Source organism: Marmota marmota, unplaced genomic scaffold (genome assembly GCF_001458135.2).
Source record: "Marmota marmota marmota unplaced genomic scaffold, marMar, whole genome shotgun sequence".
Taxonomy (NCBI): Eukaryota; Metazoa; Chordata; class Mammalia; order Rodentia; family Sciuridae; genus Marmota; species Marmota marmota.
In genome coordinates this window covers 1,302,912-1,317,069 of record NW_025999894.1, presented here as the reverse complement: position 1 = coordinate 1,317,069, position 14,158 = coordinate 1,302,912, and the positions used below count along the sequence as shown (strand labels likewise).

The window sequence follows — 14,158 nt, the reverse complement described above, 5'->3', positions numbered from 1 at the left end:
GCAGAAGGGTCGGGCCAGCTGCCGAGGTAGCCCATGACCCGAGCTTTGACCACTCCTGTTGAGCCACCACTGCTGTAGATCTAAGCTCCACGGAAGGACCCGGGCAAGGCCTGCTTTCCCCCATGGCACAAACTCAAGAACAGGACAAGTCTCAACAAGTCACGGCTCCTGCCTCCACAGACCACAAAAGTGAACACCCAGAAGCAGAAGAGCAGAAGGTCTCTGATGCAGTCCTGACTTCCTAAACCAAGATTCCCTGCCAAGGCCAAGGTGGCCTCCTCTGCAGAGACCGCCACGTGGAGCTCAGGATGCCACACAGTCCCTGATTCTGCTGGGCCCAGGATGGGGAAGAAACAGGACTTGCTTCCAGTGGGCCATGAGTTGGCAGGTAGGGGCACTCACAGACATGAGGGCTGTGCACAGAGGGACAGCTGGCATGAACTCAAGGACACAAACAGATAGCGGCCCAGAGTGGCCAGAAGCAGGAGCAGCAGCGGCAGCGGCAGGTCTCCAGAGAACTTGGCACACAGTCCGGGCTCACCGTCATGGAGGACTCCGTGGACCTCCTGTCCAGTGACTTGGCTCTTCGGTGTGGAGACAGGGGGGAAGCTGAGGTGTCCGATAGAGGCGCTGTGGGGATTTCACTGGTGAAGTCCTATGGCAGAGAGTAGCCGCCAGTCAGTGCAGCCCAGGGCAGCTTGGGTGGGCACAGGGGCAGTGAGCTGGGTCATCCATCCTTCCTTGAGAGGGACACTGTTCTAGCCCCACCCCATCCTCCAGCTTCTCAGAGCACAGAAGGAAGACCAGGTTCTGTGGCAGTGGACAGCAGCTGGGCAGTGGGCACCTCACAAACAAGAGTCGCCAGGGAGGAAGAAGAGCTCAGACACAGCAAGCTATAGAAGAGGTGGGCAGGCAGGTGTGCCTGGGAACAGGAGGACCGCAGAGGATGATCCACCTTGTGATGGAGCAAAGAGGGGAGTGGCTGCTACTCAAGACAGAGAAGGAAGAAAGAAAGGCACCATGTTCAGCCTTGTTGCTGGGCTGCCTCAGGGAGGAAGAGAACATTCTAGTTGCTGCCTGTGATATAAAACTTGTTTGAGCACCATCTCGGGGAGGATGAAGTTCTGGAACGCAGATGCAGAAGACAGGCTGGCGCTCAAGAGGCTCACTAACAGAGGGGAGATCAGGGAGTAGAGGCCAGCAGAAGCACATCTCCAGCACTAGGGGAACGTGGAATGTGTGGGATCATGTGTGCCCAAACCCTGAGCTGGCCCCCAGCCCCACGGGGGCCTTGGCACCCCTTCCCTAGGAGCTCACCCGCTTCCTGGGGAATGCCCTCTTCTCGCTGCGGCCCTGGCGAGTGTCGCTTGATGGGGAGGGCACTGCCGAGGCATTGGTCTCCATGTGCTCTGCCTTCTCAATGTCTAAGGCCTCAAATTTTTCAATTACCTGGGATCTCCTGTAAGAGAGGGTAGGAGGCTGCTGAAGCAAGAGAATTTCCCACATTCCCGAGGCGGCGTTGGCCTTGGGTCAAGGAGGAGCTCCTGGAGCTGACCTCCCACACTCAGCTCACTCCACAAGGCCTGTGCCCACTTTCCCTAAGCCTCCCCTATCAGGCAGGTGGCACGAGCTTCACACAGCACCAACCCAACCAGTTTCCAGGCACAAGCTTGGTCAACCCAAGCTCTTTCGGTGCCCCCTCTACATGGGCAAGAGCAGATCAGGGCTGGGAACTCCCCTGCCAGTCCTGCACCTGCGCGACCCTGGAGGCCCTACAGGCTCTCTTGTGTTGACCCATGTGGCCTTCACACAGCTTGGCACCCAACAGCTTCTCCTGAGCCACGAACACAATCAAAAGGCAACCACCACCTCAGAGGGGCTCCACGCTCAAGGCATCCCTCCACAATCATGACGCAGATCCCACCCCAGGGTGCCCAAAATTCAGCAAGAAAGAGGCTCATGAATTAACACTGTTTCTGCCAACAATTAAAAGGAATCAAAAACCAAACTAAAACAAAACAAAGCAGGTTGATTTCATGTGAGAGGGCCGGCGGCCTCGTCAGGTGGTCTGTGCCGGAGACGGAGCTGAGATGGGAGCGAAGCGGGTGGAGGAGGCGCGAACGCCACAGCGACACAGCAGAGGGCGGAGAGGACAAGACCTGAAAGAAAACAAGGCTGGAGAATGAATAAACAGAAAAGAACTGTCTTCAAAATCAAATAATGGCAAACCAAAATCACCCACAGAATCAAAGAAGCAAAACCCAAGATGATCACTGCAGAGGAGGAACCCCAATCGTCCCTCAGTCAGGAGTCCAGGCAGGGTCAGGCAGAGAGGCTGGCAAGTGGTGGGCTGTGCTCAGTCCTGCATTCTAGGGCTGACCCCTGGGCCTAGGGTTGGACTGGACCTGTCAGGAGAACAGCCCCTCCTCCCTGGACCTCTGTAAGGTCTGCTCTCCCGGTGACACCTCAGGCCCCCAGCTATGTCCCAGGCAAGCATGAGAGCTGAGGAGAAGGTGCTTCTTCTTGGACTTGGACTACATCTGGACTACACTTGGACCACACCTGACTCTGCCGACAGGAGAGGCTGCGTAGGTCCTCCTCTTCCCAGAGAGGCTCAGTGTGAATCTGTCTTGGAGGTCCCTACTCAAGGGAGGCAGAGCACCCAGGCTAAGCTCAGAGGGCACGTGGGTGCCACTTCCCTGGTCTTGCTTCTGCACAGTGCCTCTTCAGGAAGGGGGCTCATGTCAGGCCAGCTGGCCACACCAGCAAAGGGGGCAGACACTGACCGGGAGCAGGCAAGGAGGCAAGTGTGAGGGAGGGAAGCTAAGGAGGCTGCTGGGGCCACGGGCACAAGGGAAGACGTGGGTAGTGAGGGCAAGGCACCCAGCATGGCTGAACTGCAATGGGGTGATCTGGCCCCGACAGGCCTGGGTGCTGCCACTTGGACCTGACGTGGAAGCTCCCCAAGAAAGCAGTAGGGCTGTGTTGAGCCTGAAGCACATGCAAGTCACATGCTGTGGGGCTCCAGGGCTCCAGGGATCGAAGTCAGAGTGGAAAACAGGAAAGGCACTTGCTACAGCCACTCCATCTGAGGGAAAGCACTGCAAGGCCAGGCTCAGCACCCTCTGCCCTGGTTCACTGTGTTGGTGGGAAGTTACTAACATGGCACCCATGAAGCACTGCAGGCGTCAGCAACACCTCACACAGGTAGCACAGAGAACAGGCGCCTGCCCTCAGAGTGCCAGGGTTCCCGGGGCATGACCCCTACATGGCAAGGGCCTGGGAGTCAGACTGCGCAGCAGGACTGGCTTTGTTATCTGTCACCAGCAGCCCCATAAGGACCGTGGCTTCCCCACACTCAGCAGCCAGAGGCAATCACTGTTCCAGAAACATCTGCACAGGCTCTGGAAGTCTGAAAACAAACATGTCCAAGCCCAAAGCCCATCTTGCTCACACAGAGTGCTTGCTCATTGGTTTAGCTGAGGCTTATCAAGAAATTGCCTCACGGCTACAGGGCAGGCCTGTCCTGGCTGCCACTGTGATTTCCTGCCACTCTGGACATTGCTGTAACCTACCAGAGGACAGGATCCAGTTCAGCAGAGGGTGGCCTACTTGGGATCCAGTGAGTGGGCCTCAGAGAGCAACAGCAGCCAGTCAGAGGTCATTAGGGTCAGTGAGAAAGGGACAGTTACAGGGTTAGTATGTAAAGGCAGGAAGTCCCAGAGTGCTAACACTAGCTGAAACCCTTCTCCATGGTGGCAAAGAGCATGCAAGAGCAAAGCCCCCCAAACCACATCTATCCAAGGCCAGTGGATGAGAATGAGTTCAAAATGAGTCTCTCTGAGAAGCAGCCAAGCCAAGCAGGTGTGCAGAATGTTAATTCTGTGGTCTGGCACTAACTCAGGCCCTGGCTGATCCTGCTCCAGAGCCACCATGACACACAGTTTGCCTGCCAGCCAGCATAAAGCCTTCCTGCCCACGCTGCCAGCCTCCTCAATCACCAGCAAGACCCTTTGTTTATATAGTTTACTTAACTGCTTAAAAGACACCTTGGGCTCTAACAATGGGTTACACCACGGGAGCAGGGACTTCCCACTATGGGCCCCTCAGCTATTTGCTACAGGACGTCACCCTATCACTGAACCCTGGTTTTCAGTTTCTGCATCTGTAGGCTGGGGATGGTAACAGCAGGCATCTTGTCAAGCTGTCAATGAAATATGAGAGCAGCCAAGTACACAGGGTGCCTGGAAGGGACCTGGGAGGCACCTGGCTCCCTTGGCTTTACTGCTCTCCCTAGACGGTGCACCTACTTTCCCCTGTTTTCAAGTCCAATAACTCTGGGCAGAGTCAGACAGCCCCGTATCCTGGAGATTGACCACAGGCCCTTTTATCTGGGACATTTAGATGAGTGGGTGGACCGTGGCTTCACTGTGGGTTAAGAAAAGGGATGAGAGATAAACATACCTCTTCTGAGCTGTCCCTCAAGGGAGCCTCAAGGATCCCATGCCAACATTGTGTGTCCCTAACAGCAACTCCAAATCAGCTTAGGCTGTGCCCAGGGCAGGAGGGACACCGTGGACATTTCTAGAATTAAATCTATTTTCTAGAGAGTAAACTTCTTCGAAAACTATAGTTTTTCTTCCCTGACAAATGTACAAATCTACTCCTAAATTGTTTTGGGGTGGGCTGGGGTTGTGGCTTAGCAGTAGACACTCGCCTAGCGCGTGCAAGGCCCTAGGTTTGATCCTTAACACCATATAAAAATAAATAAATAAAAAACAAAGATATTGTGTCTAACTACAACTAAAAAATAAATATTTTTTAAAAATTTGTTTTGAGGTAAGGGCCAACGACCTCCAGAGTCTATCCCCATAGGTGAGGCGTCCTGTTATTCCTGCAAAGCCTCAATTTATAGAGGCAGGTGGAAGACCCTCTGAAGGACATGTGGGGACTCTGTCCAGGCCTCCAGTGGGATCTTCTGGTTCTCAGGAAACTCAGGCAGTGGAACAGGGGGAAAGTGGGCAAAAGCCATCCTCTTTTCAGCACCAAGTTCTGCATCTACAGTGTCCGCCCAGCTGCCCACAGCCCATCTCTCCCCAGGAAGCTGGGACTCTGGTCGGCCTCCCCAGTTCAGCCAAGGCCAAAGGGCAAAGGGCAACAGTGATACCATCAGGCACTGAGTGGGTTTGCAGGCCACCATGGCTTCCCTGTAGCTTACAGGGAGCATGTCCCCAAGGGAGAGGCACTGTGTTGCCCTCACCTTCCTGGGCACAGCTGTTTGCCCTGGCACCTTCTCATTGTGCTCTGCCCACATGGGCCTGCCAGAGTGAAGAGGGTCTGTCCCCACCTACAGCTAGGGTCACCTCATAGAACAGAGTGGGCCAAGAAGAATAAGACCCAGCCCAGTGAGATTCAGGCAGTTGAGAATCCACCAGGGATCCAGGAGATACTGGTCCACAGCAGCCAAGGCACTCAGAAATCCTGCTGGCTGCAAGGAGCCTGGCTCTGGGGCCGGAAGCCAGGGCCCAGAGGGAAAGGTGCTCCTGCTTTTAAAAGAACACTGTTTCCCCAGGGCAGCTCGAGGAGTGTGAGAGTGTGAGTGAGTGTCCACACACACGGGAACCCCCCTCGTCCCCGCCTTACCTCCGCTCGTTGCCAAACAGACGGGCCACCTCTTCCCTGCCAGGACTCCGGGCCCGAGTTCTACGTTCCAGTCGCCTCCTCTCCACCTGGAAGGCTTCTCGGTGGCTGATCCTGATGGCCTTGGGGACGTCGGCCAGGGCAGCATACTGCCTGCTGGCTCTGAAGGCAAAGGCGCTCCCCAGCGTCTCTGTCTCCCGTCCCCCAGTGCTGCTGGCGTCCACGTGAGCAGGCTGCTGTCTGGCCTCGTCCAGGGAGTTGAGGGAGAGGCTGCAGATCATGCGGCTGGGGGCCCGAGGACCTGGGGGGTGAAGGGGACGACCAAGTCCCTGGGAGGGCGGTTCAGGGCAACTGTACCTGTTGGGGGTGCTGGGGCTGGGGGGCGAGAGTGGCGGGGGCAGCTGCTGCTCCTCGGCCTTCAGGTCCTGCTTGGTCTTCTCCAGGGAGAAGTAGCCACTCTCTACCCGCACTTTGCGGCCACAGTCCATGCGGTCACTACTCATGTTGCTCTCCTCTGTAAGAGAGGGGGAGAGGGTAGCACACTCAGCCTCCTGCTTCAAGAGCCCACACAGGACCCAATAGGAGCCATCTCTCCATCTTTCAACTCCAGTGTCCATCACTCAAGGGCAGAGCTGGGAGGGAAAGAACCCCAAGGTGGGAATGAAAGACTCACTGCCATCTTCCCCTCCACTGGCTCCTCTTGCCCAGACTGGCTGGCAGGGAGAGCAGGACTCCAGCCCAGGAGGGAAGACGCCCTACCAGATGTTTCTTACTGAACTCTGAGGAGGAAACCAACAGTCTGTCAGCCTTTTGGTCTCTTAGATCTGGGGGCTGGAAGGGGCAGAGGGCTGCACAGATGTGAATGGAGCAGAAGGCTCTTAGAGGTGGATGGGCACGTGCTACCAAAGAATGATGCCAACTACTTCCTCTCCAGCACCCTAACTATAGCCAGGGGCCCGGACACGGTAGAGGCAATAGGGGCTGGGCAGCCCTCATCAACGCCGCTCATGGTGGGTAGCGGCATGAACACAAGCACACGGTGCAGGGACAGAGGTCTCATCATACACATGGGCATTGCCACAGAACACTTTTGATTCTCCTGATACCCACCCTGGGACTGAGAGAGCAGGAGCTACCCTCCTCCCTTACACATGGAACTTAAATTAGAATGGCAAACCCAAGAGCAGAGCCCAAGAAGCCCAGGCCATTGGCTGCCCAGAACCTATGCACAAAGGGAGAGTGAGGTCTGGGGGCCATGACCAATTCCCAGTGTCAGCTCCTATCTGCTGGGATGCAGGCCCATTCTAGCACTGCGAGACAGGGCACCAGGACAGGTGAGCACGCAGGCCAGCTGGTCACTGCTCACCTTCTTTGCCTTCCAGCCCCGGTTCCCGCAAGGAGCTGGCAGCAGGAGGCTGGCTCTGGCTAGGACTCTGAGTTGGGCTCAGGCTGCTCCCATCGGGCTGGTCCTTGGCCCTCATTTCTTCCTGCCAGAGTGTGGACTTGGTGGTGGGGACTTTTTCTGCACTGGGAATGCTGCTGCTGCTGCTGGTGACAGCCACCTTGGCAGGTCCAGGCTCCTGCAGAAACAGTGGTGTAAGTTGGGGCATAGGTGCACACAGCACAAGCCAGCTCATAGGTCCTGAGTGCCCAGCTACAGGGGACACAGGGTCAGCTACACAGCACCAGGGGCCAAGAAGCTCCAGAAGGGAATGTTGGAACAGTGGAGACACTCCTTCCAGAGAGCACCATGACCTTTTCACATCTGTGGCACCACAGTTGCCTATTCCAAGGAGCCTGAGGCTCACTTGGCCAAGGTGTGGAGGAAAGGCCCCAGCTTAATTCCAAAGGTATGTCCCAAACATGTGCAAGTTCTTCCCACCCACACAACCAAAGAGAACTCAGAACAGCAGCCCTAGAATCATAGGTGAAACCATAGGGGCTGGCTCAGAGTTTGCCATTCCTAGGCTCCTGGGTATTTTAGACACAAACAAGGGGAGATGGATGTGGCAAAGGAAGCAATCACATCTCTAAGTTGGGTCCATGACCATCTGCTGGGCCCTAGGGTAGATGCAGAGAGCAGGTTTCCATGCACTCAAGCCTTACCTACCTCTACTTTTGGTCCTAAGAAGCTAAAATGGAACACTCAGACACTATGTGAAGGAGAGAATCATCAATGGAAGTCAAATGCTACGGCCTAAGATGTTTGTGTCCCCCACCCCATTTATATATGGCAATCCTAACATCAAAGGCGATGGCACTAGGAGGTGAGGCCTTTGGGAGGTGATTAGGTCATGAGTGGAGCCCTCACAAATGGTACTTGTACCCTTACAAAGAGGCCCCATGACTTGCCCCTTCCCAGGTGAGGACCAGGAAGTAACCCTAACCAGACTTTTAATCTCCAGATTGTAAGGAAATAAGTGTCTGTTATTTAAGCCACCTTGTCTGCAGTATTTTACCAAGTTGGTAGCCCCACTGAGAATGGCATCAAGTCCCATTTCCCCCAGGTCCTAGAAGTGGTGCTGCCCAAGGGGAGAAGTGTTTGTGGGGCAGGCTTTGGCAGACACAAGAAACCCAGTTCTGGGCACCCAGGTAAGTGACCCCCTTCTACAGAACCCTGACAAGGGCGGGGCTGGGATCTCCTGCTTTCCTGAAGCATCAGTTCATCCCTTGTCCAATTTCCCTGCCAAGGGTGCTTGCCGCCAATAGGACGGCTTCAATCCCTTTCAAAAGGAAGGCAAGTTTCAGCTCTCTTGCCAAAGACGGGGGTGACACAAAAATGCTCACCTCCCAGTCCCATCCTGGCAGCCCTGCCTCAGTTTTTGAAGCACCTCTCAGCTTACCTCAGGCCCGGGGCCCTTGGTGAGGGCTAAAGATGACCAAATCATTTGTATGCGCTTCTATGTGCATATGCAGACACAGTAGAGCCTTCGGGTTATCTGTTTCCAGCCAGGCTAGGCACCATACCATTCAGTCTCACCAATTCACCCCCTTGGAGGGCAGGCCTCTTGTGTGGTCAGGAAGAGGCAGTGTGGGATCCAAGCATTTCCACCGTTACATGCCCTCAGAGCAGGACAAAGGGTGGGAGGGGCAGAGCATTCCCTTGGATGGGGGCCCCAGTTCAAATCTGCTGTCAGCTTTGTAAGGACTACAGGCCTCACAGGACAAGATCAGTCAGGATGGCTTTTCCTGTAGGCCCAAAGGCAAACACCTGACCACCCATTTGGCTCAGAGTCAATGGCTCACTAACTCTCAGGCTGGAGACTTTTCTCAGAAGAAGTCAAGATTCTCCAAAGTAAATGGTACAGGTTTCTCCTGCCAGTTACACGAGGGCTCCAATGACCCAGAGACCCAGCCTCAGGGCCACTTGCTCCTCCAGTCAGCACACTGCTCTGGCCTGCCCATCCATCATAAATCACAGCTGTGCCACCTTCACTCCCCATAGCAGCAACAATTCCCCCAAGCTCCAGGCCACTCCAGGTCCTTCTGCCATTGTCTGCCACCCCAATTCCAGGTGGCCAGAGGCTGAGACACAGCTCTGGTGGTCTCAAGGGTAGCTGGATTCCTGCACAGCAGCGGTGGGAGGCAACATAAAAACTATCCTTGATAAATCAGTCTCCATAGTGGAAGGGAAGCTGGACCAAGGGCTGGCAGAGGCCACCAGAGAGGGCCACAGAGGAAGGAGCAGAATTCTGTGCCTGTGAGGGGCACAGCCCTGGCCACGGTCCTATAGTCCCACACTGGGAGAGGAAGTACGCAGGCACATGCATGCCCTTCCTGAGGTACAACGCTAGGACATGACTGATGGTCCCTCCTCCAGTTACCTGATCTCTTCTACCCCTTCACTGATACTGTCCTCATTGGGACAGCAGTAACAAAGTTACTCCGGCTTGTAGGGCACAGGTGGGGATGGGCAATGAGGAAGTCCATCCTGTGCAAAGATGCTTTTCTTCCTCTGAGCAGGTAGATGAGATATCTGGCTGGACCAAGTGTGGCCACACAGCTAGGCCTAGGTCTTGGGGATCCCTTGATCCCCCATAATGTGGGGGAGGGCTGCTGGGGCTCATGCTACGCAGACCCAGCCTAAATCAGAGGAAGAGGCACATCTCCTGGATGCCCAGGACAGCTGTGCTGCTCATGCTGTCAATGCTGCAGTGAAGTCTGCTGCTCATTAGCAACATTCACAGGGTTTTCAGAGCAGGAGGAGAGAGAAAATGGGACCCCTCGCTCTGAAGGAGTGTCAGAGAAGGCCTCTCTACTTCCCTGGCATGAAAATGGTGAAGGAGGGAGGGCTCTGCCCTAAAGTAGGGGACAGCAGACACCTCAAGAGAAAACGAGACTCCTACGGAAGGAGAAGCAGATAATATATGCACAGGCCAGGGCATGGCTTCTGTTTTATAGGTCTCTGAAAAGGGACCCAAACCTGGGGGACTGGGAAAAGGGACGAGTTAACTTCTCAGAGCTCCACTGGCTAACAGAGATCTTCAGGGCCTGCACAGCTGGCTAGGGACTCCGGCCCTTGTCATACCTAACAGTGGATTAGGGCTTCCTCCTGTTCCCACTCCTTCTCAGTACTCCTTGGAGGCTATGCCTCACAGGCCACAAGTTGTGGGGCTCTGGTCAGGGCTGGGTCTGTCTCCTCTCCCTGCCCTGGGCTCTGCTGGCTGCTTCCCCTGCAGCCTAATCCATGGCCCCATCTTGGGGCCATTACCTCCCAACTGAGCACCTCCAGGGCAGAGGCTAAATTCAACTGGATGCAGCAGAGAGCCAAGGCTTCAAGCCCTGGATGGTTTAATGGGAAAGTCTCCTGGGTCTACAAAAGCCCATGGAGAAAGTGTCAGATACAGGGCTCTTGACTCTCCAGGAACCCAAAAGCTTTAGGCTCACCCCACAACTTTACCCTGGCCACTTGAACACCTTCAGCATCAGGCTGCAGAGGGAGGTGACCAGACCTTGACCCAGTATAGTGCCTGTCTCTCCTCTGTAGAGGCCCCATGTCACCACAACATCAGTTGGGGAAGATGTGTGATGAAACTTCACAGCTTTTGAAACTAGTGGACTCAAAGGGATGATCTAGGACAGAAATGAGAGCGACCCTGCTAGGCCAGCTTAGGAGAGAGCTGAGCAGAAGAGGCTGAGAGCCCTGCACCCCCAGGTCTGAGAGGCACACCCTCAGGGCAGAAGTGGGTGATTTCCCTGCCCTGGGATCATGTACCCCCTTACTGGCCAAAAGGTAGAACCTGGCTAAGGGCAGCACCATTTTGGGGAGGGAGTGCAACCAATTCCCTGGAGTTACCTTATTTGGAGGCAGAAGCTCTGCCTAGCTTCTCAGGCATCACCATGGAAACCCGGTGTAACCCTGAATTTTGCTATTCTGCCTATGATATTTTCTCACACCAGGCAGCATGGGGGATCTGTGTGTCGACTACTATTCTCCAGAAGGAAGCTCCATTCTCGGTCTCCAGGAAGCATTCTGACTGCATTTTTTTCCTGACTAATGGGGCATTTTTCCTTTCAGGAGATGTCTGCGTGCCACCTGGGACTCTTTGGGGAATTACAGGATGGTGACTGGACATCTGTCAATGGAGGGTGGGTTCAGGCTGTGTCCTGCTGTCAGGAGAGCCTATGCGACACCTCAGCACAAACTGGCTGAAGGGCAGTCAAAGGGGTGTGAGGGAGGGGACCGCAAGCCCACGTGCATCACTCCTTTCCTGCCCATCCCTGACTGCAGCTCAGTGAGGCAGCCTGGGAGGACTTCATAACCTTAGGGAAGCAAGGCTCCACCCCAGGCTGGCTCTCTTCATTTCCACTGCCTCTGGCCTTGTAATGTCCAAGGGACCCCATCTCATCCTGCTCACTCTTGGGGTGGAGGTGAGAGGGTGGTAGCTGGAGGCTTGATCCATCAAAAGCAAAAGCACTTGGTGAGGCCAACTGTTTGACACAGAGGGGAAGGGATTAGTATTTGCTGAGTGCCCACAGTGGGTTTTGTTTCCTTCAGTACCCACAATCATCCTAGCAATTAGATACTAACAGAACTGTTTTGCAAATTAGTTAGTAAAAGCTCAGAAAGGTCACCTCACGGCCCCCAGCCCCAGGAATGTAGAAAGTATATCAGAGACGGAGGTGCAGAGCCCTTCCTGCCCTGGCCAGGGAGGGAGGGAGGGAGGGAGAGGAGAGGGGCCTGGAGAGACTAGCCCAGCCATCCTCTCTTATCACATGGGAATCAGGGTGGGGGACCCTGAAAGTCTCCCACTGGGTGGGGATACCCCAGGACTCTCCCTCCCCACTGCACAGCCTGCTGCCTGCACAGCTGTCTCCTCTCCTGGGCTGTGGCAGTACAGGAATGCATACAGCAGGCCACCCTTGCACATGCTCTTCCTCCCCAGAGGCCAACAGGATGATCAGGGGAGGGACACACACTACAGTGTTGACTGGCACCTGCCTACTGGCTGGAACCCTCCCTTGGGCAGCAGCCCCAGGGCACGCCAGCAGGCTACTGTGTCCTGGTGGCTTGGAGAAGATGGTGTGGACTGTGGTCCTCAGAACATGGAGAGGATCAGAACGTGTGTAGGGTGTGACTGCCTCAGCCCTAGCACGAATCCTTCCTTCCCTTCTCCAGGAACCCTCCTTCCCAGGCCTCAGCCCCACCAAGGGGATGTCACCTGGCAAACCCAAGGCCTACCTGTGGGGTGGGTGGCTCTACTTTCCTTTTCTTCTTCTGGTTCTGCTTGTTGGTCCTGGGATAAACCATTAGCATCTCTAGCCACCTGGGGAGAAGAGAGGAGACAGACCACCAGATTAAGACCCTGACCCTTGCTGGAGTGGTCCAGGTTGCAGGCACTGTACCTCCTGCCTGGAGGTGCTCATCCAGTGGCCAGGCTTCTAGGCACTGAGCAAGGCAGAAGCACAGGCTGTGTCAGGCCCAGGTCCAGATGATGCCCCTGCCATGGCCACAGCAGATTCAGGGTACAAGGCAGGCTCCACTCTGGCAGAGGCCCTGGCCACAGGCCTTGAGGCACAAGGGATATCACTATCATATCACGGACCTATCTCCACGGCTTAGACTCAGCTCTCAAACTGCCTGCTCTGAGTGGATTTGTGGAGTACACAGATGGGCAGCAGCTGGAGGCCATTTAGGGCTACTGAGGCAGATGATTTCTTCCTGACCCTGACAACTGCTTTTTTCCCTCCCCATGTTGGGACACTCAGCCTCAACGGCCAGTCACACAACCATATCTGCATTCTGGGTCAGGTGCTCCTGTCTTGTCTTTCCTGTCTTCTCTTGTACTTATAGACAGCCCCTTCCCTAGTGCCTGCTACAGCCTTCTCTGCCTGTCACGGCTCCTCATGTGTCAGCACTAGGCCCCACCGTGGGTCTAAGCACTCAGGGTACATCAGAGTCAGGTCCCTAAGGAGGTACAAGTGCTTCCACTGGGCTGTCTGGGAGCCAGGCCACTGGGACTGGCCCATTCAACCTCCCTCCCAGTCTTCTGAATGGCCTTGAGGCTGCTGGTCTCTGTAGGGCTGGGTAGAGGGAGTAAGTGGTTCTCTTTCCAGTTTCCATATACCAGGCTTTCAGGCTGCTAAGGCCACACTTCACACAGCTCTTTCAGAGGAGGTGGCATTGGGTGGAAGCCAGCAAGCACGCCTCACCTGCACTCTCCATCGGAGCTGGGGGCTGGCCTCCCTTCTTTCCCTTGCTCTGCTATCCTTCTCTCATTCCCCCGCCTCTGCCTTCTAGAGTTGGGCAGCCCAAGTACCCACCCAAAGTCACCCCTCTTCTTTCTTCACTTGGTTTATTTTGTTAATATCCTCAACATCTAGTTAACACTAGATACTTCCCGCTGGGCTCCTGTGAGAAATCTGAGAAGTGAGGACACCTTCCATCACCTGTTTCAGCATATGTGACCCCAGCCACAGCAGGGCCAAGCAGCGAGTAAGATGCCCAGTGCACCACCAGGCCCTTCCCTGCCTCCTTAAACTGCATTCAGTTGGTGGTGCAGTGCAAGGACATGGTGGCCAATTCATTCCTTCCTCCCAGGGGCTGGCACCTGCAGAGCTTGGGGCTCTTGGAAGACTCTGCAATTCCACTATGCTCCCACACACTTGGGGCCATGAGTGTGTGTGTAAACTTGACCAGAGAGTCTGGTGAAGTTGTAGGAACTGTCCTCTGCAGACACAGGTCCTTGGAGTGCCTGGCAGAAATATCAGCTGTCATGGCTGCTGAAAGGGCAGCCCCCATAGCACTGTGAGCTCCCCAAGTTGTAGGAGCAAGACACAAAAAGTGAAGCTTGGGTCCCTGGGGAAGCCCTCATCTTGAAGATAGTTGCAGTCTCCTTTCCTGCGTTGGGCCGTGAAACAGAGACCTGCTGACCTGTCTCTGATGGCACAGGTGTTTGTCTATATTTTTAGCTCATAACTGAGTGTTACTGCCCATGGGCTGGGCTAGAGGCAGCCACTGTTCAATTCCTTTGTCCTTGTAAAATTCTGTGCAGTGTTCAAGCCATCACCGGATCTA

At 55.1% G+C, this 14,158-nt stretch overlaps 1 protein-coding gene across 15 annotated transcripts in view; it reads right to left on the bottom strand.

The window, feature by feature from the left end:
• Positions 1-14,158, bottom strand: part of LOC107157149 (myosin phosphatase Rho interacting protein) — a 145,176-nt gene that overhangs the window by 43,923 nt on the left and 87,095 nt on the right. For 9 of the 15 annotated variants that reach the window (XM_048795925.1, XM_048795913.1, XM_048795921.1 and 6 more), the window contains 5 exons: positions 12,323-12,407; positions 7,007-7,220; positions 5,644-6,154; positions 1,318-1,459; positions 542-655 (listed from right to left, as the gene is read on the bottom strand). In XM_048795925.1, the coding sequence (XP_048651882.1) occupies positions 542-655; positions 1,318-1,459; positions 5,644-6,154; positions 7,007-7,220; positions 12,323-12,407 (1,066 nt within the window). The remainder of the gene's footprint in view (positions 1-541; positions 656-1,317; positions 1,460-5,643; positions 6,155-7,006; positions 7,221-12,322; positions 12,408-14,158) is intronic. The other 6 variants (XM_015503454.2, XM_048795979.1, XM_048795974.1 and 3 more) reach the window with 3 other exon arrangements.